Source organism: Cynocephalus volans, chromosome 8, assembly GCF_027409185.1.
Source record: "Cynocephalus volans isolate mCynVol1 chromosome 8, mCynVol1.pri, whole genome shotgun sequence".
Lineage (NCBI taxonomy): Eukaryota > Metazoa > Chordata > Mammalia > Dermoptera > Cynocephalidae > Cynocephalus > Cynocephalus volans.
This window is the reverse complement of record NC_084467.1, coordinates 7,377,191-7,394,603: the sequence shown is the minus strand read 5'-3', so window position 1 is coordinate 7,394,603 and position 17,413 is coordinate 7,377,191. Positions and strand designations below refer to the sequence as shown.

The 17,413-nt window shown below is 40.5% G+C and overlaps 1 protein-coding gene across 1 annotated transcript in view; it reads right to left on the bottom strand.

The window, feature by feature from the left end:
* Positions 1–853: 853 nt before the first annotated feature.
* Positions 854–17,413, bottom strand: part of SLC25A33 (solute carrier family 25 member 33) — a 29,268-nt gene continuing 12,708 nt past the window's right edge. The window contains exons 3-7 of the mRNA XM_063106096.1: positions 9,573–9,650; positions 7,926–8,026; positions 6,195–6,261; positions 2,189–2,469; positions 854–1,109 (exon numbers count right to left, since the gene is read on the bottom strand). Of these exons, the coding sequence (XP_062962166.1) occupies positions 907–1,109; positions 2,189–2,469; positions 6,195–6,261; positions 7,926–8,026; positions 9,573–9,650 (730 nt within the window). The 3' untranslated portion in view covers positions 854–906. The remainder of the gene's footprint in view (positions 1,110–2,188; positions 2,470–6,194; positions 6,262–7,925; positions 8,027–9,572; positions 9,651–17,413) is intronic.

Below are 17,413 nucleotides of genomic sequence, written 5' to 3'. Positions count from 1 at the left end.
TAGGGTGTTTAAACAATATCGGCACCTCCTGTTGGAATACAAGTGAGCTCTCCAGGGGGTGAGCAACTGATCCTGTGAGGTGCTCCTCTTCCATACAGAGATTCAAGGACAGGGCTGAAGACAGAGTGAATGGCTATTACTCATCCCCCCAGTCTACGTTCACAGCCAACTTGAGAGGCTGTGCTGAAACACACTTACGGGGTCCCTGTGCTTAACTAGGCTTAACTTCTGGAAATAAAGCCAGGAGCTAGGCAATTGATAAGCAAGTTCTTTAAAACTCTTGCCTTTGGCTCAAACGGGAGAGGAAGAGGATAACTTCAGAAAAATGTTTATAGCTTAAAATACTTAGTTTCAGAAATGTTTTTATTTTTTTCATCTTGGCAGTCTGAAAACTTAGATTATCAATCTATTATGAATTAGAACTGTATAAAGGAGAAAAATAGGAAGTTTGTCCTGGTCCACATGGTACCACCAAAATGTGACACTTCTTCCCTGCCCAGCAGTGTGAGATCTTAAAGTCAGATTAGAAAACAAGTTGTCCTTCGACTTTGTCTCTGTATTTATGGGGCATATTTCACTGAAATAATGAAGTCCTTAGCTACAGTAAAGTATAAAGAGGACACAAACCAAATGTATACTTAAATAGCATGATTTAATTTAGTTGCTGCGTTATCTTGAATCCTCTTAAGTTAAAAAAAAAAAAAAAGGTTATAATTAACTATTAACGTTAATGAATTTGAACCTTCCAGAAAGCATGAATCCAAAAGGAAATGTCCAACAGATATGAGCCAGATATTTTATGGCCCTCCCTGTTTCAGTCTCAAACATTCTAAACATCAATGGAAAAAAAAAATTCTCTATAGAGTTTTTCAGTTTTATTCTTCTAGAGCACAATTTTCTGGCCTGTTACTGAGTATGGTCTTCTAAGAGGTACACAATTAACTCATAGGTGGATAACACAATGGCAGTATTTGGGATCTGCCGGATGAGCTGTGCAAAGAGTCCTCTGTAAAAGGCGAGGTAGCCTTCCTCCCGGAACACCAGGCGTGCCGTCTGGATGAAAGACTTATATTTGGTGCCCTCCTCCCGGAGCCGAGTCCTTATGACTTCTGCAGAGAGAAATAAATAAATAAATAAGGAGAAAAAAATTCATAGACAGTGCTTTATAACTGTCAATGTACAACCTTCTACTTGCCATTTCAGCTGTATTTGGACATGACAGTCACATACACAGAGAACACTGAAAAGTTACATTCTTTCTAGAACATTTTCCCACTCTGGGAATCAGTCAATTACAGACACGTATACATACACAAAAGTACAAAGTAACTTTTAAGGGATTAAAAAAAGCTTAGTTTAAATGGGACTTAATTATAAAATAATTCCTGGTTTTCAACTCCCAATTAAGCAAACCCTGTAATTTCACTGAAGTGTAATTTGTATTAAGTATGGCATTATGTTCAGCATATTCTTTTCTTGTACTCCCCAACTTTCTCCTCTCCCTAAGACCCTTCTCTATTCTGTCCAGCTTAAAAGCCACCTTCTCCTTTTTCAAACCTCTGTCCATCTGGCCCTCCCTCTCAGGCACCCACATCCCGCACTAGTCACTCCTGCCTGTCACACAGATCTCAGACCCCAGGGGCATTGCCGACCTCTTCTCCATAAGCCCTTTGGTGTTGGCTGCATTTGTCATAGCTGACGATGTGGTAGGCTTTTGAAAACAAAACCTATTTTTCATGGCACAATAAACTAAGCTTTTTAAAAAAGTAGGCTAGTAAGACAGTTATTCCATAGTTCTATAAAAAGTAAACTTACCCAAAGTAGCGTTACTCAGCACCCCATTCAAATGGAAGCTGAGTGATTTTTAAGTTTGGCTCCCACATAATATTTTAGAATCAAGGAATTTTAAATAAAATCCAGATTTTTGGCTTCTTGGAAAACATCAGAAGTTCAGCAACACAGTGCCCACATTCTGCACAGCAAGCTTTGGCCACAATCAGCTGAGCTGAGTGAGGGAGAGCTCTCACCATGCACACGTGCCCATGCATTAGAGCCAGCTTCATTCATGTCCATTTACCTGCCCTGTGGGTATTTGTGTTTCAATTTGTGCTATAGAGGTCTAGATGTACTAACAAATGACAAATCTGACAGCTGTTTTACTGCTCTGGGAGAAAAAAGCAAAACATACCATGTGGATAAGCAATACAGGAGGCACATCCCTTAGAAACAGCAGCAGCTGCCATAAGTCCAAGAAAATTTGTAGAATTTTTCTCAGTCCCGTTTGCAGAAGAGGCTAATGGAGCTCCTTTCAGATACTTCTTTAAACTTTCATAAATAGCAAAACAGATGATAGTTTCTGAAATCCCAGCATAGGAGGCAGTTAATCCTCTATAGAAGCCGCGAATGCCTTCTGTCTGGTACACATAACGAGCACACTGGAGTGTATTCATCTGCTTGGAGCCCCTCACTCTGCATAAAGGAATCAATGGTGGGCCGTTAAAAGATACACCGATGAGTCTGGATATTGCACCGAGTCACAAACGATGATCCCTGAATACACAGAGAAATCATACGGTAGTAGAAATGTGTCTTCCTTGTACCATGGTCACTGTGAGGCCATGTTAATTAGCTGGGACACCTGACGGGCCCACAGAATGACATGTGCATCTATCTGTATCAAGAGTCATAAAAACATGCTCATAGCCTCTGACCTAATTTTAGAAAGAACTATATGAAAGAGGATGTTCATCACAGAGGAATTATAAACGCAATACAATTAAAACAGTCCAAATATGTAAGAATAGGAATAGATAAGTAAACTATGCAACATCTCCCAGATTAAAACAGTCATGATGGCAGTGAGACCTGGGCAAGTGCTTTCAGTGGAAAGCGGGACAAAAGAAGATGTAAAGGGTGATCACAGTTATGATACAAATGTGCTGTAGGAAAATACTGAAGGAAAATTCACCAAAATTCTCATAGGTTGGTGACTAGAAGGGTACTCTTTCTTACTGTTCTAGTCTCCAAATGGTGCATTTAGATCTTATTATTTCTAAATTTATAAAATTATAAACATTTAATAGATTGTAAAAGAACTAATAAAAAGCCTTAGGCTTAGATGCTCCGACCCCATGACATGAAGTATTTATAAACTGCCTGGCTATGACGCAGCAAACAAACCCACTGGATATGTGTGGCTGTGTTTCCACTAGTCACCTGTCACAGAACCCCCCAGACCAGGCCCCCTTTGTGCCCTGGTCTCAGCCGGCCTCTCTCCCTTCTTTATTGTGTCTCCCCAGAAGCTATTCCGACACCAGAGTCACAATGATCTTTTTAAAACACAAACCCAACCATGTCACTCCCCTGCTTAAATTGCTCCAATACAGCGGTTCTCACCCTTGGCACTACTGACATTTCAGGGAGAAGAGGGCTGTCCAGTGCACTGTAGGATGTTTAGCAGCTCCCCAACCTCTACACACACTAGGTACCAAAACACGCACCTAAAGGGTGGCAACTAAAAATGTCTCCAGAGGGACTGGCCAGTTAGCTCAGTTGGTTAGAGTGGTGTTAAAGCACCAAGATCAAGGGTTCAGATCCCCTTATTGGCCAGCTGCCAAAAAACACAAAATGTCTCTAAACTGCCAAATGTCCCCCACTGAAAGATTATCTCCCATTTCCCCAAGACCCCCTGCTCTAATGGAGTTCCACTGCCCCCAAAGCCCAACTCCGAACTCCTTTCCAAGGCCCTCATTGTTGTAGCCTTGTCTTTCTGTAATTCCTTCCTCCAGCACACACACATGGTATATAGCCCCCATGCTTCCCATCTTGAAGTTCCCCAGAACTAATCGTGCTTTCTTGCCTTGGGAGTCTTTGCACACATTTGCTCTCTGCCTGGACAGGGCACTCTTAGCTGCCACCCCCCACCCGGCCTCGGGATGCCCTCCCTATCTCCTCTCCCCCTCACCCACCCAGACTGCACTAGGGGACCCTCCAGGGTCTTGTAGCAGCACCTCAGGCCCCTCTCCCACCAGACCCTAATTTTCTTTATTTTCTGTAAAGCTGTAAGTTATTAGAAGGCAGGAGCTATGTCTTATTCCCTGTTGTTTCCCTAGTGACTAGCACAAGCAGCGAATAGCCATTGCTGAGGGACAAATGTTAACGGAGCCCACCCAAAGTTCTAAAATGTTCTCTTCTTTTGTCTCGGCTGCCAACATGCCACCCGGACTGGGGAAGACCCTAAAACTTCAAGGCCACGCGAGCCAGCTGCATCATCAAGCACCTGCAGCAAGCACCAGAAGTACCCAGGAGGCTGGGGTAATGCTGGTGGCATGTGTTGACACAGGACCAACTGGGACAAATTCACCCAGGTTACTTTGGGAAAGTGGGTATGAGGAACCAGAGCTTCTGTCCAAATGTCAACCTTGATAAATTGTGGACCTTGATCAGTGAACAGACCCGGGTAAATGCTGCCAAAACAAGGCTGGAGCAGCTCCGATCATCGACGTGGTGCCATCACACTACTACACAGTTCTGGGGAAGGGAAAGCACCCAAAGTGGCCTGTCATCGTGAAGGGAGAGTGTCGTATTCTAGTGGCTTGAGGCCACATGAAGGGAGGTTCATGAAATGCTAACAAATGCTTTGGCGGGGGAGGGGAACGCCGTGAGCATGATCGTTACTAGGCAAATTTAAAAGAATGCGTGAAAATGCTCTCAGCTGACCAATGCATTTATCCACTGGACTATGGAGACACCTGGAGCTGTGATTATCAAAACAATCACCAAAGGCTTCCTGGAAAGGATGCTGGTCCGAAGCTTGAAAGATGAGGTCGTCAGCACAACCAAGAAGGGGAAAAGGGACTCCTGGTGAGGAACAGCAGACTCAGGGAGATGGAGGCATAAGAATGCCTGACATTTTTGAAAATTGTAGAGGACATTAAATGCTAAGCCAGGGGGTTACGATTTACCTTGAGAGTAACTGAGATTCAATAGCAGATCCTTGGCAAGGGATCTGTTCAAATGGTTAGACCTACGCACTTTGGAAGACTCTTTAAGGCAGAATGAATTAGGGAAGCTGGAGTTAAAGACCAATTCATTTGTGATCACTAGAGAGAAGAATGAACTAGGCAGGGCGTTTTTGCTGTTACCTCCTTTCTTTAGAGGAAGCTGAAAGTCACACTGAACTAACTGCAAGTTTCCAGCACAAACATTTCTAGGCAACATAGTACCAACAGGGGTTTTACTAGAATCTAGACAGTTCCTTGACTTTGGACTGGGGGAGGAAATGGTGTCTTTAACTGTAAACCCTAACTGAAATCAGCATTCTTTCAATTATGAATGTAGGTCACAGGCCACAGTAGTATTAGTAGTACCTGGGATTTTGCACAAATAGAAATATTTTTATATCATATTACATTTGTCACAAATATCATAGGACATCATTTATCATAATCACTTCTTTGAAATTACAGTAGTTACTGATACTAGATCTTGTTATTTAATGTGTTAAAGAAGCATACTATATCACAGATTTTTTAATATTGATAACTGTTATTTCAATAATTGGTTTCCATCACTTTAAAAAACGTTACTCTAAAAAGGCCCATAAAGTGTACCGTGATTGGCCTGGCTGGTTGTTCATTGGCTAGGGCATGGTGCTGGTAACACCAAGGTCCTTTCTGCAAGCCGCCAAAAAAAAAAAAAGGTACAATGAAATAAATAAAAAAATAACAAATATTATTCTATAAAGGGCCCACAGGCTCCACTAGACAGCACAAAAGATCCCCTAGCTAGAGTTTCAGGACAGCAATCTAGTACGTCTGAGGGCCTTGGAAGTTACGATTACCCTGAGGCCTGAAGGCACTGACTGTTCTGTCCTTCCCATTTGAGGCATCTCCCATTTGAAAGACCGTCTGGAGGAGGGTCCACAGCTCCGGCTGGGGTGGAGTCTGCGAAGGAAGTCAGGACCACAACGGAGAGAACTCCCGACCTTCCCTGGCTTGTTACCTCTGTTGGCCCTCCTCTCCCTACGGTACTTGCAGCACAGATCTCAAGATAAAAGGAGTTTACACATGCTGAGACCAAGAACAAAATAAGGAAGGGGACGGCTGAGTACGTCTCATTCCACAGTTGGCACTGGGAAAAGAAAAAAATCCCCGAGAATTCTTATATTAAGGAAGGAACAATTAATAACTTACTTCCGTTCTAGTTGCATCCGGGTTTTAACCATCCATATAGGATTCATTAAGGAATTTGTGATAAAAGCTGAAAGGAAAAAAACCCAGAAAAAGTCACCACTGTAGACAGTCAACACTTACTAAAGCTGTCTATATCATGTGATGAGCTACTGAAGTCCTGATTTCAAAGTTCAATAAAAATGGATAGTACGAAGCAGTGACATTTCTATACTCCCCTGTCGAAACATCTACTGTAACATCCCAACAGTAACTAACATCTTTTGGTTTTGTCCGACCTAAAAGAAATCTCTCATTTGCCAGAGCCCTGTCTCTCTTCAACCTCTAGGTGGTGCTGTTGATACTTCTGTTAATGTCGTTCCTACGGTAAATATGAAACTATCCTAAAACTCAATTTAAAAGCTTCAGATTCAGAAATAACTTGTTTAAAAAAGTTACTGACCTAATCCAAAAGGTTATGCTATACCTAAATCAGACCAGAAGGAATTAAATCTCCATTGACCTGAATCTATACTTAGAAATTTAAAAACTTGATCATTTCAGGAAATTGAAGTTTTAAGACTGATTGGCTTACAGGAACCATTTTTCTCAGTAAGCCTTTCCCATCTTAACACTGCTAATCATTCCAGACCGACCAAAAAAAGCAACACCATGGTGTTAGTCTGAGTCTTCTCTAATCCCTCCCTGCCCTCCTCAGTCCCAAGTAAGCAGATTAATTAGGTACTAGGAAAATACTGGTTCAAAAAACTCTTGAGGTCTGCTTTACTTACCAAGGGTTCTTCTAACTTAACTTAGCAAAAGTTACTTAGAAGAAAACTGAGCAATAGCTTTTAGCTCATGACTAACTCACTACTGCCCTATTAAGTGAAGACCGACCTGTACCTGAATTCTTCATTATCTCCTCAGAGCTCCCTATTAAGTAGAAATACCTTTCTTTTGTGAAACAGCTTTGTTTAACATGATTTCCTATTCAGGATCCAAAAATTATTATCTATAAATATTCAGATGGGTTGCTAGTGCTTTTATTTAGAGTAATGAAGGCAGACAAAACTGGTGCGTACACGTTACAGGCTGGCAGAAGGTGGAGTTTTTCACAAAACGCCCATTTAGGTTCTGTAAAATATCTATTTAGATGGACATAAAATTCTCTATAAAAAGAGTCTTTTCTCAGAAATCTACAAGTCCATGTCTTCTGCCAAGTACTTCCTGGGGAAAAAGTCCTGCTGTGAATTTTCTGTAGTAACTGGAACGACCCCCTCAAAAGAGAACAGAAGCTCTCTAAGCTGTCACTGACCCTACTGATAAAACCCCACTCCAGGCCGTTAGCCGTCACTGCACAATCCAGTTGTTAAGGACCGGAGTGCCTACTGTACACAGGATGTGCTGGACACCAGGGGAGTCACAAACAAAGCTCTAATTTTAGAAAGTAACTCAATGGGAAAAAAAGACAGACAAGAAAAACCCATTAATATTCCTTTAGAAGAAACAACACCAGTAGCATGCACGACAACATGTAAAGTTTGAGGGAGAGTAAAAAGCTTTAGTGGTCACAGAAAATGAAAGCAAGCTACAAACTGTTCTCACACACTCATATTCGACCAGCTCTCACGTAAAGCTTTAGAATAATGACTTTAGGTGCAAAAGAAGCAGGAAGCTAAAATTCTTGAAAAACACTGTTAGGCACAACGCATGCTTTAGGTAAGTGAGACACTCTTACTCAGTCGGGTAACATACCTGCAGAGCCAGCCGAGAAAATATGCACAATATTGCTGTTAGGCACGAAAATGCCATTAAATTGCTCTTTGGCTTTGGAGTAACATGCAAAGTACACAGCCCTGTTAGAACAAAGAGAGAACACTATGAAGAAGTCATCATGACACTAGAAAACATACATGGCCCTCTGCAAAACATCTGAAAATTTAGAAAGATAATAAGGGAAAGAAGTTGATGTAACCAAATACTTGACCTCACCTGTGCTAAAATTGAAACCTGCTACAGGTTTTACAAGGCTTAATTTAATTCTCTTTAAAGCTTGTTTGAATATTTAGAGCTGCAGGGTGCCAGGTACAATACACACTGGCTGCATGGAGCTGTTTAAATTAAAATTTAAGATGCAGTTCCCCAATCTTTTCTTCTCTGTCAGCTTTTCCTCCCTCTGTCTTTCCTCTTGTTGGGGCTGCTTCGGATTTTCCCTGTTCTTTCACCGGCAATGCCAGAGAAAATGCTTTCTTTGCTGGTAGATCAATCATAGAATACTTTTTCAACTGCGGATCTTGGCTACTTATCATTATTGTGTTATAAAAGAGTCTTCCTTATATCCTAAATCCCAATTGTTCTAAAAGGTTGTGGTAGCTAGGAATCTACATCAGATTAACAGGGCCACCATATTAGCACTGCCTACAGCACATAGACTCTTATTCTCTCTATTTACTACATATAGATCCGGAGGAATTCTATAAGTGTTTAGTCTTCACCTTATGTAAGACAGTCTCATTTTTGTTACAAGGCTTAATTATCTCTAAAGTCTATTCAAGTATTACATGGTAACGTTTAAGTGTCCTGCCTCTGTTAGCCAGCTCTCCTCCCAGGAGGCCATTTCTAGCAGCAGTTTCTTATCAACACATTGTCTCCCTCTCTCTGTCTCATACGTTCACTTTTGTACCCCACCCAGTTATCCTATCAGCATCGTGCAACAGAACTTTCTGCAAAGATGGAATGTTCTGTTCTACCTTCTTCAATACACTAGCCATTAGCTACTTGTGGATAATGTGACTAGTGAAACTGAGAAACTGAATCTTTAATTTTAATTAATTTTAATTAAACAATTCCATGTCGTCAGTGGCTACTGTATTGGGACAGTGCAGCTCTATATATTTAAACAGGCTTTAAAGAAAATTAAGCCTTGTTAAAAAAAAAAAAAAAGGATATAGTTTTATATAAAGCCTGAAGCCTCTACAATTCCTTCAGGTCACCATTTCCAAGTGTGTATGAATCATCTGGGCATCTTGTTAAAACATTCTGATATAGGTCTGAGGTGTGCCCTGAGAGAGTGCATTTCGAACAAGCTCCCAGATGGCACCAGTGCCACTGACCACATACCCTACACCCTACTTCGAGCAGCAAACAAACACTTAAAGTAGATTACAGGTGATTGCGGATTAATTTTCATACTTCATAAAATAACTAGAACCTCTTTCTCACACACACTCAAAGACACACCCACAGTTATCACTGACCATTTCTCTATGTCAGACACATTTATGCAAATCCAACACAGAAAAAGAAACTGGTCATTTAGCAGGATCACCCTTTGGTAAGAAAGGACTCAGCATTATACGATATATTGTTAGTAGTGAACTTGCTGGCAAGTTTAATGCTTACCTTGATGGTGCAACTCCAACCAAATTTGGACCCAAGCCTCTAAAAAGCGACTTTGGTCCCTCCTTCTCCAAGATTGACCTGAATAATAAGAAAAGATGTACTTTTAAAACCATTTAGTCAAGCCTATACAAAATGATGACATGTCAACCTTCACACTAGTCCCTTGAGAATAAAATGTTTAAGAGACTCCAGACTCTATTACAATATAGAATTAGAAAGCTGTAGAAAACTGCTTTCACTAACAGTGAAAAAACATGCTTCAAAAGCATCAGTGACACATATTTTCAAGAAGCCTGTTCCCTTGCTCACATAGAAGATGTTCAAGGTCTGAACCACACAGTGAAATCCCATGAAGGTAGGATGAACACCTGGCAAAGGGCTTGATACAGGGAAAAAATGTCCTCATCATAACAAGATTCACTAAGAAATGGGTTCAGAGACTACTTTGGATGGTATTTCTTTTGGATTTACTCTTTATAACAATCCTATCTTCTAGATCTTTACCTACTGTAGTACAGCCCTAAACAGACGTATAAAGACAGAAAAACCTAATAATTTTCATAGGCTGGATGAAGGTTATTTAAAGCCAAAGCCTAGTATCTCAAGTCTAAAGACAACAGACTGCTTTAAAATTTTTTTTTTGTAGTGACATATACATAACATAAAATTTAACCATTTTTAAAGTGTACAGTTTAGTGGCATTAAGTACACCCACATTTTGTGCAACTACCACCACCATTTACCTCCAGAACTTTTTCATCTTCTCAAACTGAAACTCTGTCCCCATTAAGCACTAACTCCCCACTCCAACTCCCCCAGCCCCTGGTCACCACTGTTCTACTTCCTGGCCCTATGGATGTGACTACTCTAGACGCCTCATACCGGTGGAATCATACAATAGTTGTCCTTTTTGTGACTAGTTTCTTTCACTTGACACAATGTCTTCAAGGTTTGCTCATGTGTCAGAACTTCCTTTTTAAGGCTGAATAAAATACCACATTTACCCACTAATCCATCAATGGACACATGGGTTGCTTCCACCTGACTACTGTAAATGCTGCTGCTATGAACGTGGGTGTGCAAATTCATGTTCCAGTCCTTGCTTTCAATTCTTTTGAGTACACACCCAGAAGTGGAGGTGCTGGGTCACACGGTAACTCTATTTATGTTTAATTTCTGAGGACCCAGCATGTTGCTTTGCACAGTGGCTGCATCACCCTGCACTCCTACCAGGAATGCAACAGGGCTCTGAGCCCCCCTGACCTTGCCATCACGCTTTAAAATATATATATAATAAAATATGGTTTCTGATAGGAAGTGACTCAGAATATCCTAAAAGGATTGTAAACAACATTCTTTAGAGGCAGTTTCCACTCCATTGTGATTCTTCAAGTTGGTTAAGTTTATTCTTTTCAATGGCTCAATTTTCATAGTTACCAATAGAATATATACTAATTGATCTACCTCACAAACAATATCCTAGTCAAAAGTTCACATAATGTTTTACCTTCATTACGACAAACTGAAGTTCTGATAAAAAGATACCTTTCGCTTTATGGAAAAGATGTTCCTATAAAGCTAACAGTAAAGTGAATCCTGCCAATTCTATTTCTACCACTTTTACTTTTCCCATGAAGAAAAAGTTTTGAAAACCCAAGCTGAGTTTTTGGTTAGATCAATGTTTTGGTCCATGGCACGGTGTATAATGTGTCCACTTACAACTTCCCTCCCTTCCTCAGATCACTGTGTAACTTCATGCTCTAGATTCCCTGAATGTATAAACTAAATTTGGAATCTTGCTTTAATTCTTGTATGTTCATAAAATATTTCAATTGATTGAAATAAAGAATATTTGAACCTTTAAGAGCTTTCCTAAGAAGTAGCAGGCTAGCAATTAGACAAGAAAAAGGAGAAGGTATCTAGATTGGAAAAGAAAAAGTTAAACTAACTCTACTCACAGACAGCATCTTATATTAAAATTATGAGGGAGCCACTAAAATATTACTACAACTAGTAAAAGTCCAGCAAGGTCACAGGATACAAGATCAATATTCAAAAATCAACAGTATTTCTATACAGTATCAATGAACAATGAAAAAGGAATTAAAAAACAATTTCATTTAAATAGCATCAAAAGAATAAAACACGTATCCATAGACATGAAGTAGATGAGCTGTTATCAGAGACTGGGGGAGAGGGGAATGGGGAATGACTGCTAACGGGTTTGTGTTTCTTTTGGGGGTTAGGAAAACTTTCTGGAATTAGATGATAGTGATGGTCACCCAACTGTACGAATATATAAAAACCACTGAACCGCACACTTTAGAAGGACGGATTTTATAGTACGTGAATAACATCTCAATAGAGCTATTATTTAAAATAGTAGTAAGAACTAGACCTAAGTTCCATTTATATAGTTAAAACTACTTCAAAATATGAGAGAGGCAACAGTCTTATTTTCTAATTATAACATCTATTCCTTACTGGCAAGTATAAACCCAGGCCCTTTAAAGTGACCCCAAGACACACTCTTGTGTATGTGGCCCAGACTAACAACCCTTCTTGCTACCCTTGACCATCACATGAAGGCATTGTTGCCCTGCCACACCCAGACAACCAGGGAGTGTGTCTCAGTGCAAGCTCAGCGGACATTTCATTTCTTTTTTTCCCCACCGCATCTGGGGAAGTCAAAGCAATAGGTTTAAAACAAGACCGAGCCATACAATAGAATATCATTCATGAATGAAAAGGAAGGAAGTACTGATGTGCGCTACAAGGATGAACCTTAAAACAATGCTAGGCTAAGTGAAAGAAGCCAGACACAGAAGGCTACATATTACATGATTTTATTCATATGAAATGTCCAGAAGAGACAAATAGAGACAGACAGAAAGTAGATAAGTGGTTGGTTGCCTTGGGCTGGGGGTTAGGGGTGAGGGATGGGGAGTGACTGCAATGGGTAAGGATTTTCTTTCAGTGGGAATGAAAATGTTGTAAAATTAAATTGTGGTGATTGTATTCATCCGTTTCTGCTGCTTACAACAGAATACCTGAAACTGGGTAATGTATAAAGAGGTGACATTTATTTCTTACAGTTTTGCGGGCCGAGAAGTCTACAGCCCAGGGGGCACATCTAGTGAGGGGCTTGTTCTTGGTGGGGTGACTCTCTATAGGAACTCAGGGTATCACACGGAAAGAAGGGGCTGAGCAGGAGAGCTAATCTTCTCACTCGCTCTCCTTATAAAGCCATCATGACAACTTATTATTTCATGCATGGATGAATCCATTCACAAGGGCACAGTCCTTACGATCCAATTACCTCTGACAGGTCCCACCTTTCAAATACAATAACTGGATTTCTCAACCTCAGCACTGTGACAATGGAGACCGAGTTTCCATTACATGAACTTTTGGGGGACACATCAGACCCATGGCAGTGATGGCTGCACAGACTCTGTGGAATCCTAAAAACAGTTGAACTGAAAGCTTTAAATGAGTGGATTGTACTGCATGTGAATCATATCTTAATAAAGCTGCCTAAAAAAATTAAAACTGGTCGAGAAGAAAAGAGGAAACCCACTCACTGAAAAAGATCTAGAGAGGAGAGATACTGGCAGGAACACAGCTTTAAAACAAAATTTAGTCATTGTGCTAAATCAACTGCTTACCATAGATGGTTGATAAAGCTGGAAAATGAATTGTAGTTAAAAAGTAAATAATACTGTTTCTTGAATTTGAACACTATATTGTAGTCTTAAGAGAATACCTGTGTTCTTAGGAAACAAACACTGCAGAATTAAGGGCAATGATGTGTTTGGTTAGAGTGCAACTTTATAACACCAAGGCCATGGGTTTGGATGCGCATATCCACGAGGTGCCAAAGGGGGAAAAATGTTTGTAACCATTTTTGAATGGTTCCAGAAAAATATGTATGGTTATAAAGCAAAAATGAAAAAGCAAATATGGCAAAATGTTAAAAATTGGTGAACGAAGAAGATATAAGCAAGTTATTTGTATCATTCCTGTAACTTTTTTTAAGTTTGAAATTATTTCAAAATAAAAAGTCCTTTTAAGAAAACCTTACCATAGGCTATAAAAATACTGAACTCATGATTATAGCCCATAGTCATGAAAAGCAAGGGTTAGGATAAACATGATTCTTTGGGTCTCTGTAAACACTTCAAAATGAAATTCATGGAGTTTCAGTGAATTCACCTGGCCCAAAATAAGTTATTTGGCCCTTAATAGAAGACTAAGAATTTAATGTTTTCAAATTAAAGTACTTTATTTTTATTACCTTTCTCAAATCAGTATTGTTTTTAAAAGGCCAAGCTCTCTGAACAAAAGTTTATCTCAAATATTAACACCCTAAAGTGACCTACACCTTATAATACAGTACGCAGTAACAGTAAAGATGTGCAAATGCTAAGTATATTCAAAAATTTTTGAAGTTTAGATTCTGTGGGTCCCATTAATGTGCACTATGCAGCTCCAGGGGCCATTTAAACACAATTAAGGGAGTCTCTGGCTCCAGGAGGCTGGAAGCCTCTCATCCATAATGCAGCAGGGAACATGGTTGTCCTCAAGTGACTCAGGTCTTTTAAGAACTGGAGAGAGACTGTCTCCACAGATATGCATATTAACAACTGGCAAAAAGTCAAATCTCCATTACATCTAACCTATCTGGATGTTTACAAAACTTTTCTGGAACAATCAAGTTTCTACTATAAATGGTACACTTCAGCTTGAAAATAAAGTATGTAAGGATCCAGACTCGTTTTCCCACAGGCACAAACTTTTGTTTGGAAAATATAAAATGAAATTGGGATCTTGTTTAGAGCATTTCACTGTCTTCACTAGCTTTAGGTCATAATATGCACGCCACAGACTAATCCAAGACAAGTATCTCATCTGAACAGCAGATTAAAAGACAGAGCCTAGCTCACTAACACACTACTTTTCAGATTAAAAAGTTACTTGAAAAAACAAAAATAAGATACACCTTGGCAGTTTAAAGAACAGGAACTCTGTTGAAAAACATTAAGCCAGAAGACTTTCTTTAAAAAAGCAAATACCTGAAATATATGCATTATTACTCTGATAAATTTATTTTTATTTATCTTTTATTTTAAAAAGATGACCGGTAAGGGGATCTTAACCCTTGACTTGGTGTTGTGAGCACCACGTTCTCCCAAGTGAGCCAACCGGCCATCCCTATATAGGGATCCGAACCCATGGCCTTGGTGTTATCAGCACTGCACTCTCCCAAGTGAGCCACAGGCTGGCCCTTACTCTGATAATTTAATAGTGAGAGCCTGGATCTGTTAACATCTTGCCTTTTTTCTTTTGAAGTAACTATATTCAAAAGATATATTCAGTTCTCCCAGTAACTATATTCAAAAGACATATTCAGTTCTCCAATGGAGAACACTGTCTCTCTAAGGCAGGTTGATTTGCATTTTGAAAAATAGGCTTCCTGTAAACAATTCTGTTGTTTGACAAATGTCTTTTAAAGTAGTACTCCCTGAAAGAGCAAGACTAATAATAAGCAGTTGAGTTTTAAACAAATGGCAACGTGAACAAAAACCAGAGACAGGCTTTGTCCCATAGAGAAAGGGCCTGCACCCTCGTCCTTGTTTCATCATTGACTAGATACAGTGCTCTCCCTGCAGACCACTGTCACTGTCCTCGGCTTAGGGATGGTTAATGGAAGATACAGAAGGCTACACAATCCAGGTGAGAGGGGAGGGTGGCTTCAGGCAGGGTGATGGCAGAGTGAAGGTAGTCATCCTCGTTAAACCACCCAAAAGACATGCTTCTTATGCTGGTATGTGGTTTTTATGTAAGTACTGAGTTACAGACTGCTTTCAGAAGCTATACATTTCCCCGGAGGAGTGAGGGTACATTCTTCAGAAGAGAGTCCCCTTTCTTCCCTTGAACACGAAGAAACTGAAAAATCATGTTTAAAAAGCACAGAAAGTATATATTGTAATGACATGGTGGTGGTGGGGTGCTGTTAGCCCTTTATATGCAATATCTTACTGACGTGCCCAAACTCAACCATTCAATTGTACTGAATGCTTATTACTATGAAAGGCAACATTCTAGGTGGCTGAGGAAACGTCAGTAATCAAAACACATGGAAAGTCCCTACCTCCAAGGAAGTTCCATGGGGAAGGGGGTTGGAGGGAAGGAGGATTGAGAAAACAAAAAATATAAATAAATTACACTGTATATTGGATGGAGGTAAACAAGTACTGTGGATGAAAATAGAGCAGGAAGGAGGGATGAGGCATAGGGGGAGGGTTTCATTTTAAATAGCATGGTCACTGCAAAGCCTTCCTGCAAAGGTGACAGTTGGGAGCCAGCCATGCAGATAATGTCCAGTATAAAAACCCCGAGGTTGAAAAAGTGCCTGGCCTTTTAAAGGAACAACAAACAGGCTGGAGGGGCAGCCGAGGGGAACAGGAGATGAAGTAATGGGAGGGGTGGCGACTGTGTAGAGCCTGGCAGGCTACAGGTCTGCTGAGAACAGACTGAGGATGGAGAGCAGCAAGTCCTCAGGCCACAGCAGCAAAGGAGCTAACACGATAACACAGGGGAGACTCAGCGGCTTCCATCAGGATCGCAGTGGAGGAAGGAGTGAAAAGGGGTCAGATTCTGTATATATTTTGAAGATAAGAGTTGATAGGATTGCTGTGGGGTTGAGAGAAATAAGATCCAAGGATGACTCCCAGGCTTTAGATCTGTATAGCCCAAAGGATGGAGGTGCCTTTGCCTGAGACAGAGAAGATTCTAGGAGCAGCAAGTTCTTGGGAGCTCAGTTTTGCATTTTAAGCCTTGGATGGCCAATAAATACCCCAGCTGTCAAACAGGGAGCTGGATGGAGAGTGTGAGGCTCAGAGGGAAGATGATGTCAGCTTGCAGATGGCATTTATAGCCACGAGGCCAAAAAATAAACAAACAAAGCCATGAGGCCAAATGTGACCACTGAAGAAGTGGCTATAAGCTAGAGGATGGAGCCAGGGTATGAGCCCTGAGACCCTCCAACAGCCAGAGGTGGGAAGGCTGCAAACACAACCAAACACACAGAAGCAGTGGCCAGGGAGGTAGGAGAGTGTGGCCCACACACGTTTGAGCTGGGAACTACTGCTGTTGCCACGTGAAAGAAGTAGAAGCAGCCTTGTTTCTACGGCTTTTCTGTTGTTTTTTATTCTTAGCCGCTTCAAATTTTTCTTAGAAATAAGGTAGATATACATTAAACATGACTTTGGGTATGTCATTTAATCTCTAATCTGTATGTCCTCATCTATAAAATGGGGGTAATATCACACCTGAGTGCTAATCACTCTAGACTGTTGTGAAAAAATAATGAAATAATACTATATAAGAGCAGTCTTTTTTTTTTTGGCTGCTGGCCAGTATAGGGATCAAACCCTGGAGCTTAGTGTTATCAGCACCATGTTCCAGCACCAACAGGGCTCCTGGCCAGCCTGGTTTACATTTTCATAATGAATCGCCCTCATTGGGGGTGGTGGTGAGATTTACTGGAGATAAGAGAGACAAAGAAATAGTGGAGATGTCGAATATACATCCCTTAAAACTTAAAACAGACAAACATTCCCACTTATCCATGGCCCTGTTGACACCCACGACTCCTGGTAACAGTTTCTCAGTTACAGTAAATCTAAATTCACTAGTCATGAGTTATTTGGCAAGCATGTGAGAGGAAGTTCACTCTGAATGCTATTAAGTGGGCACATTACCTATGTCGGTTTCATAATGTCCAAAGCACAGTATGTTCCTTAGAAAAGAGGTGTCATTGGAGACACTGGCATGTG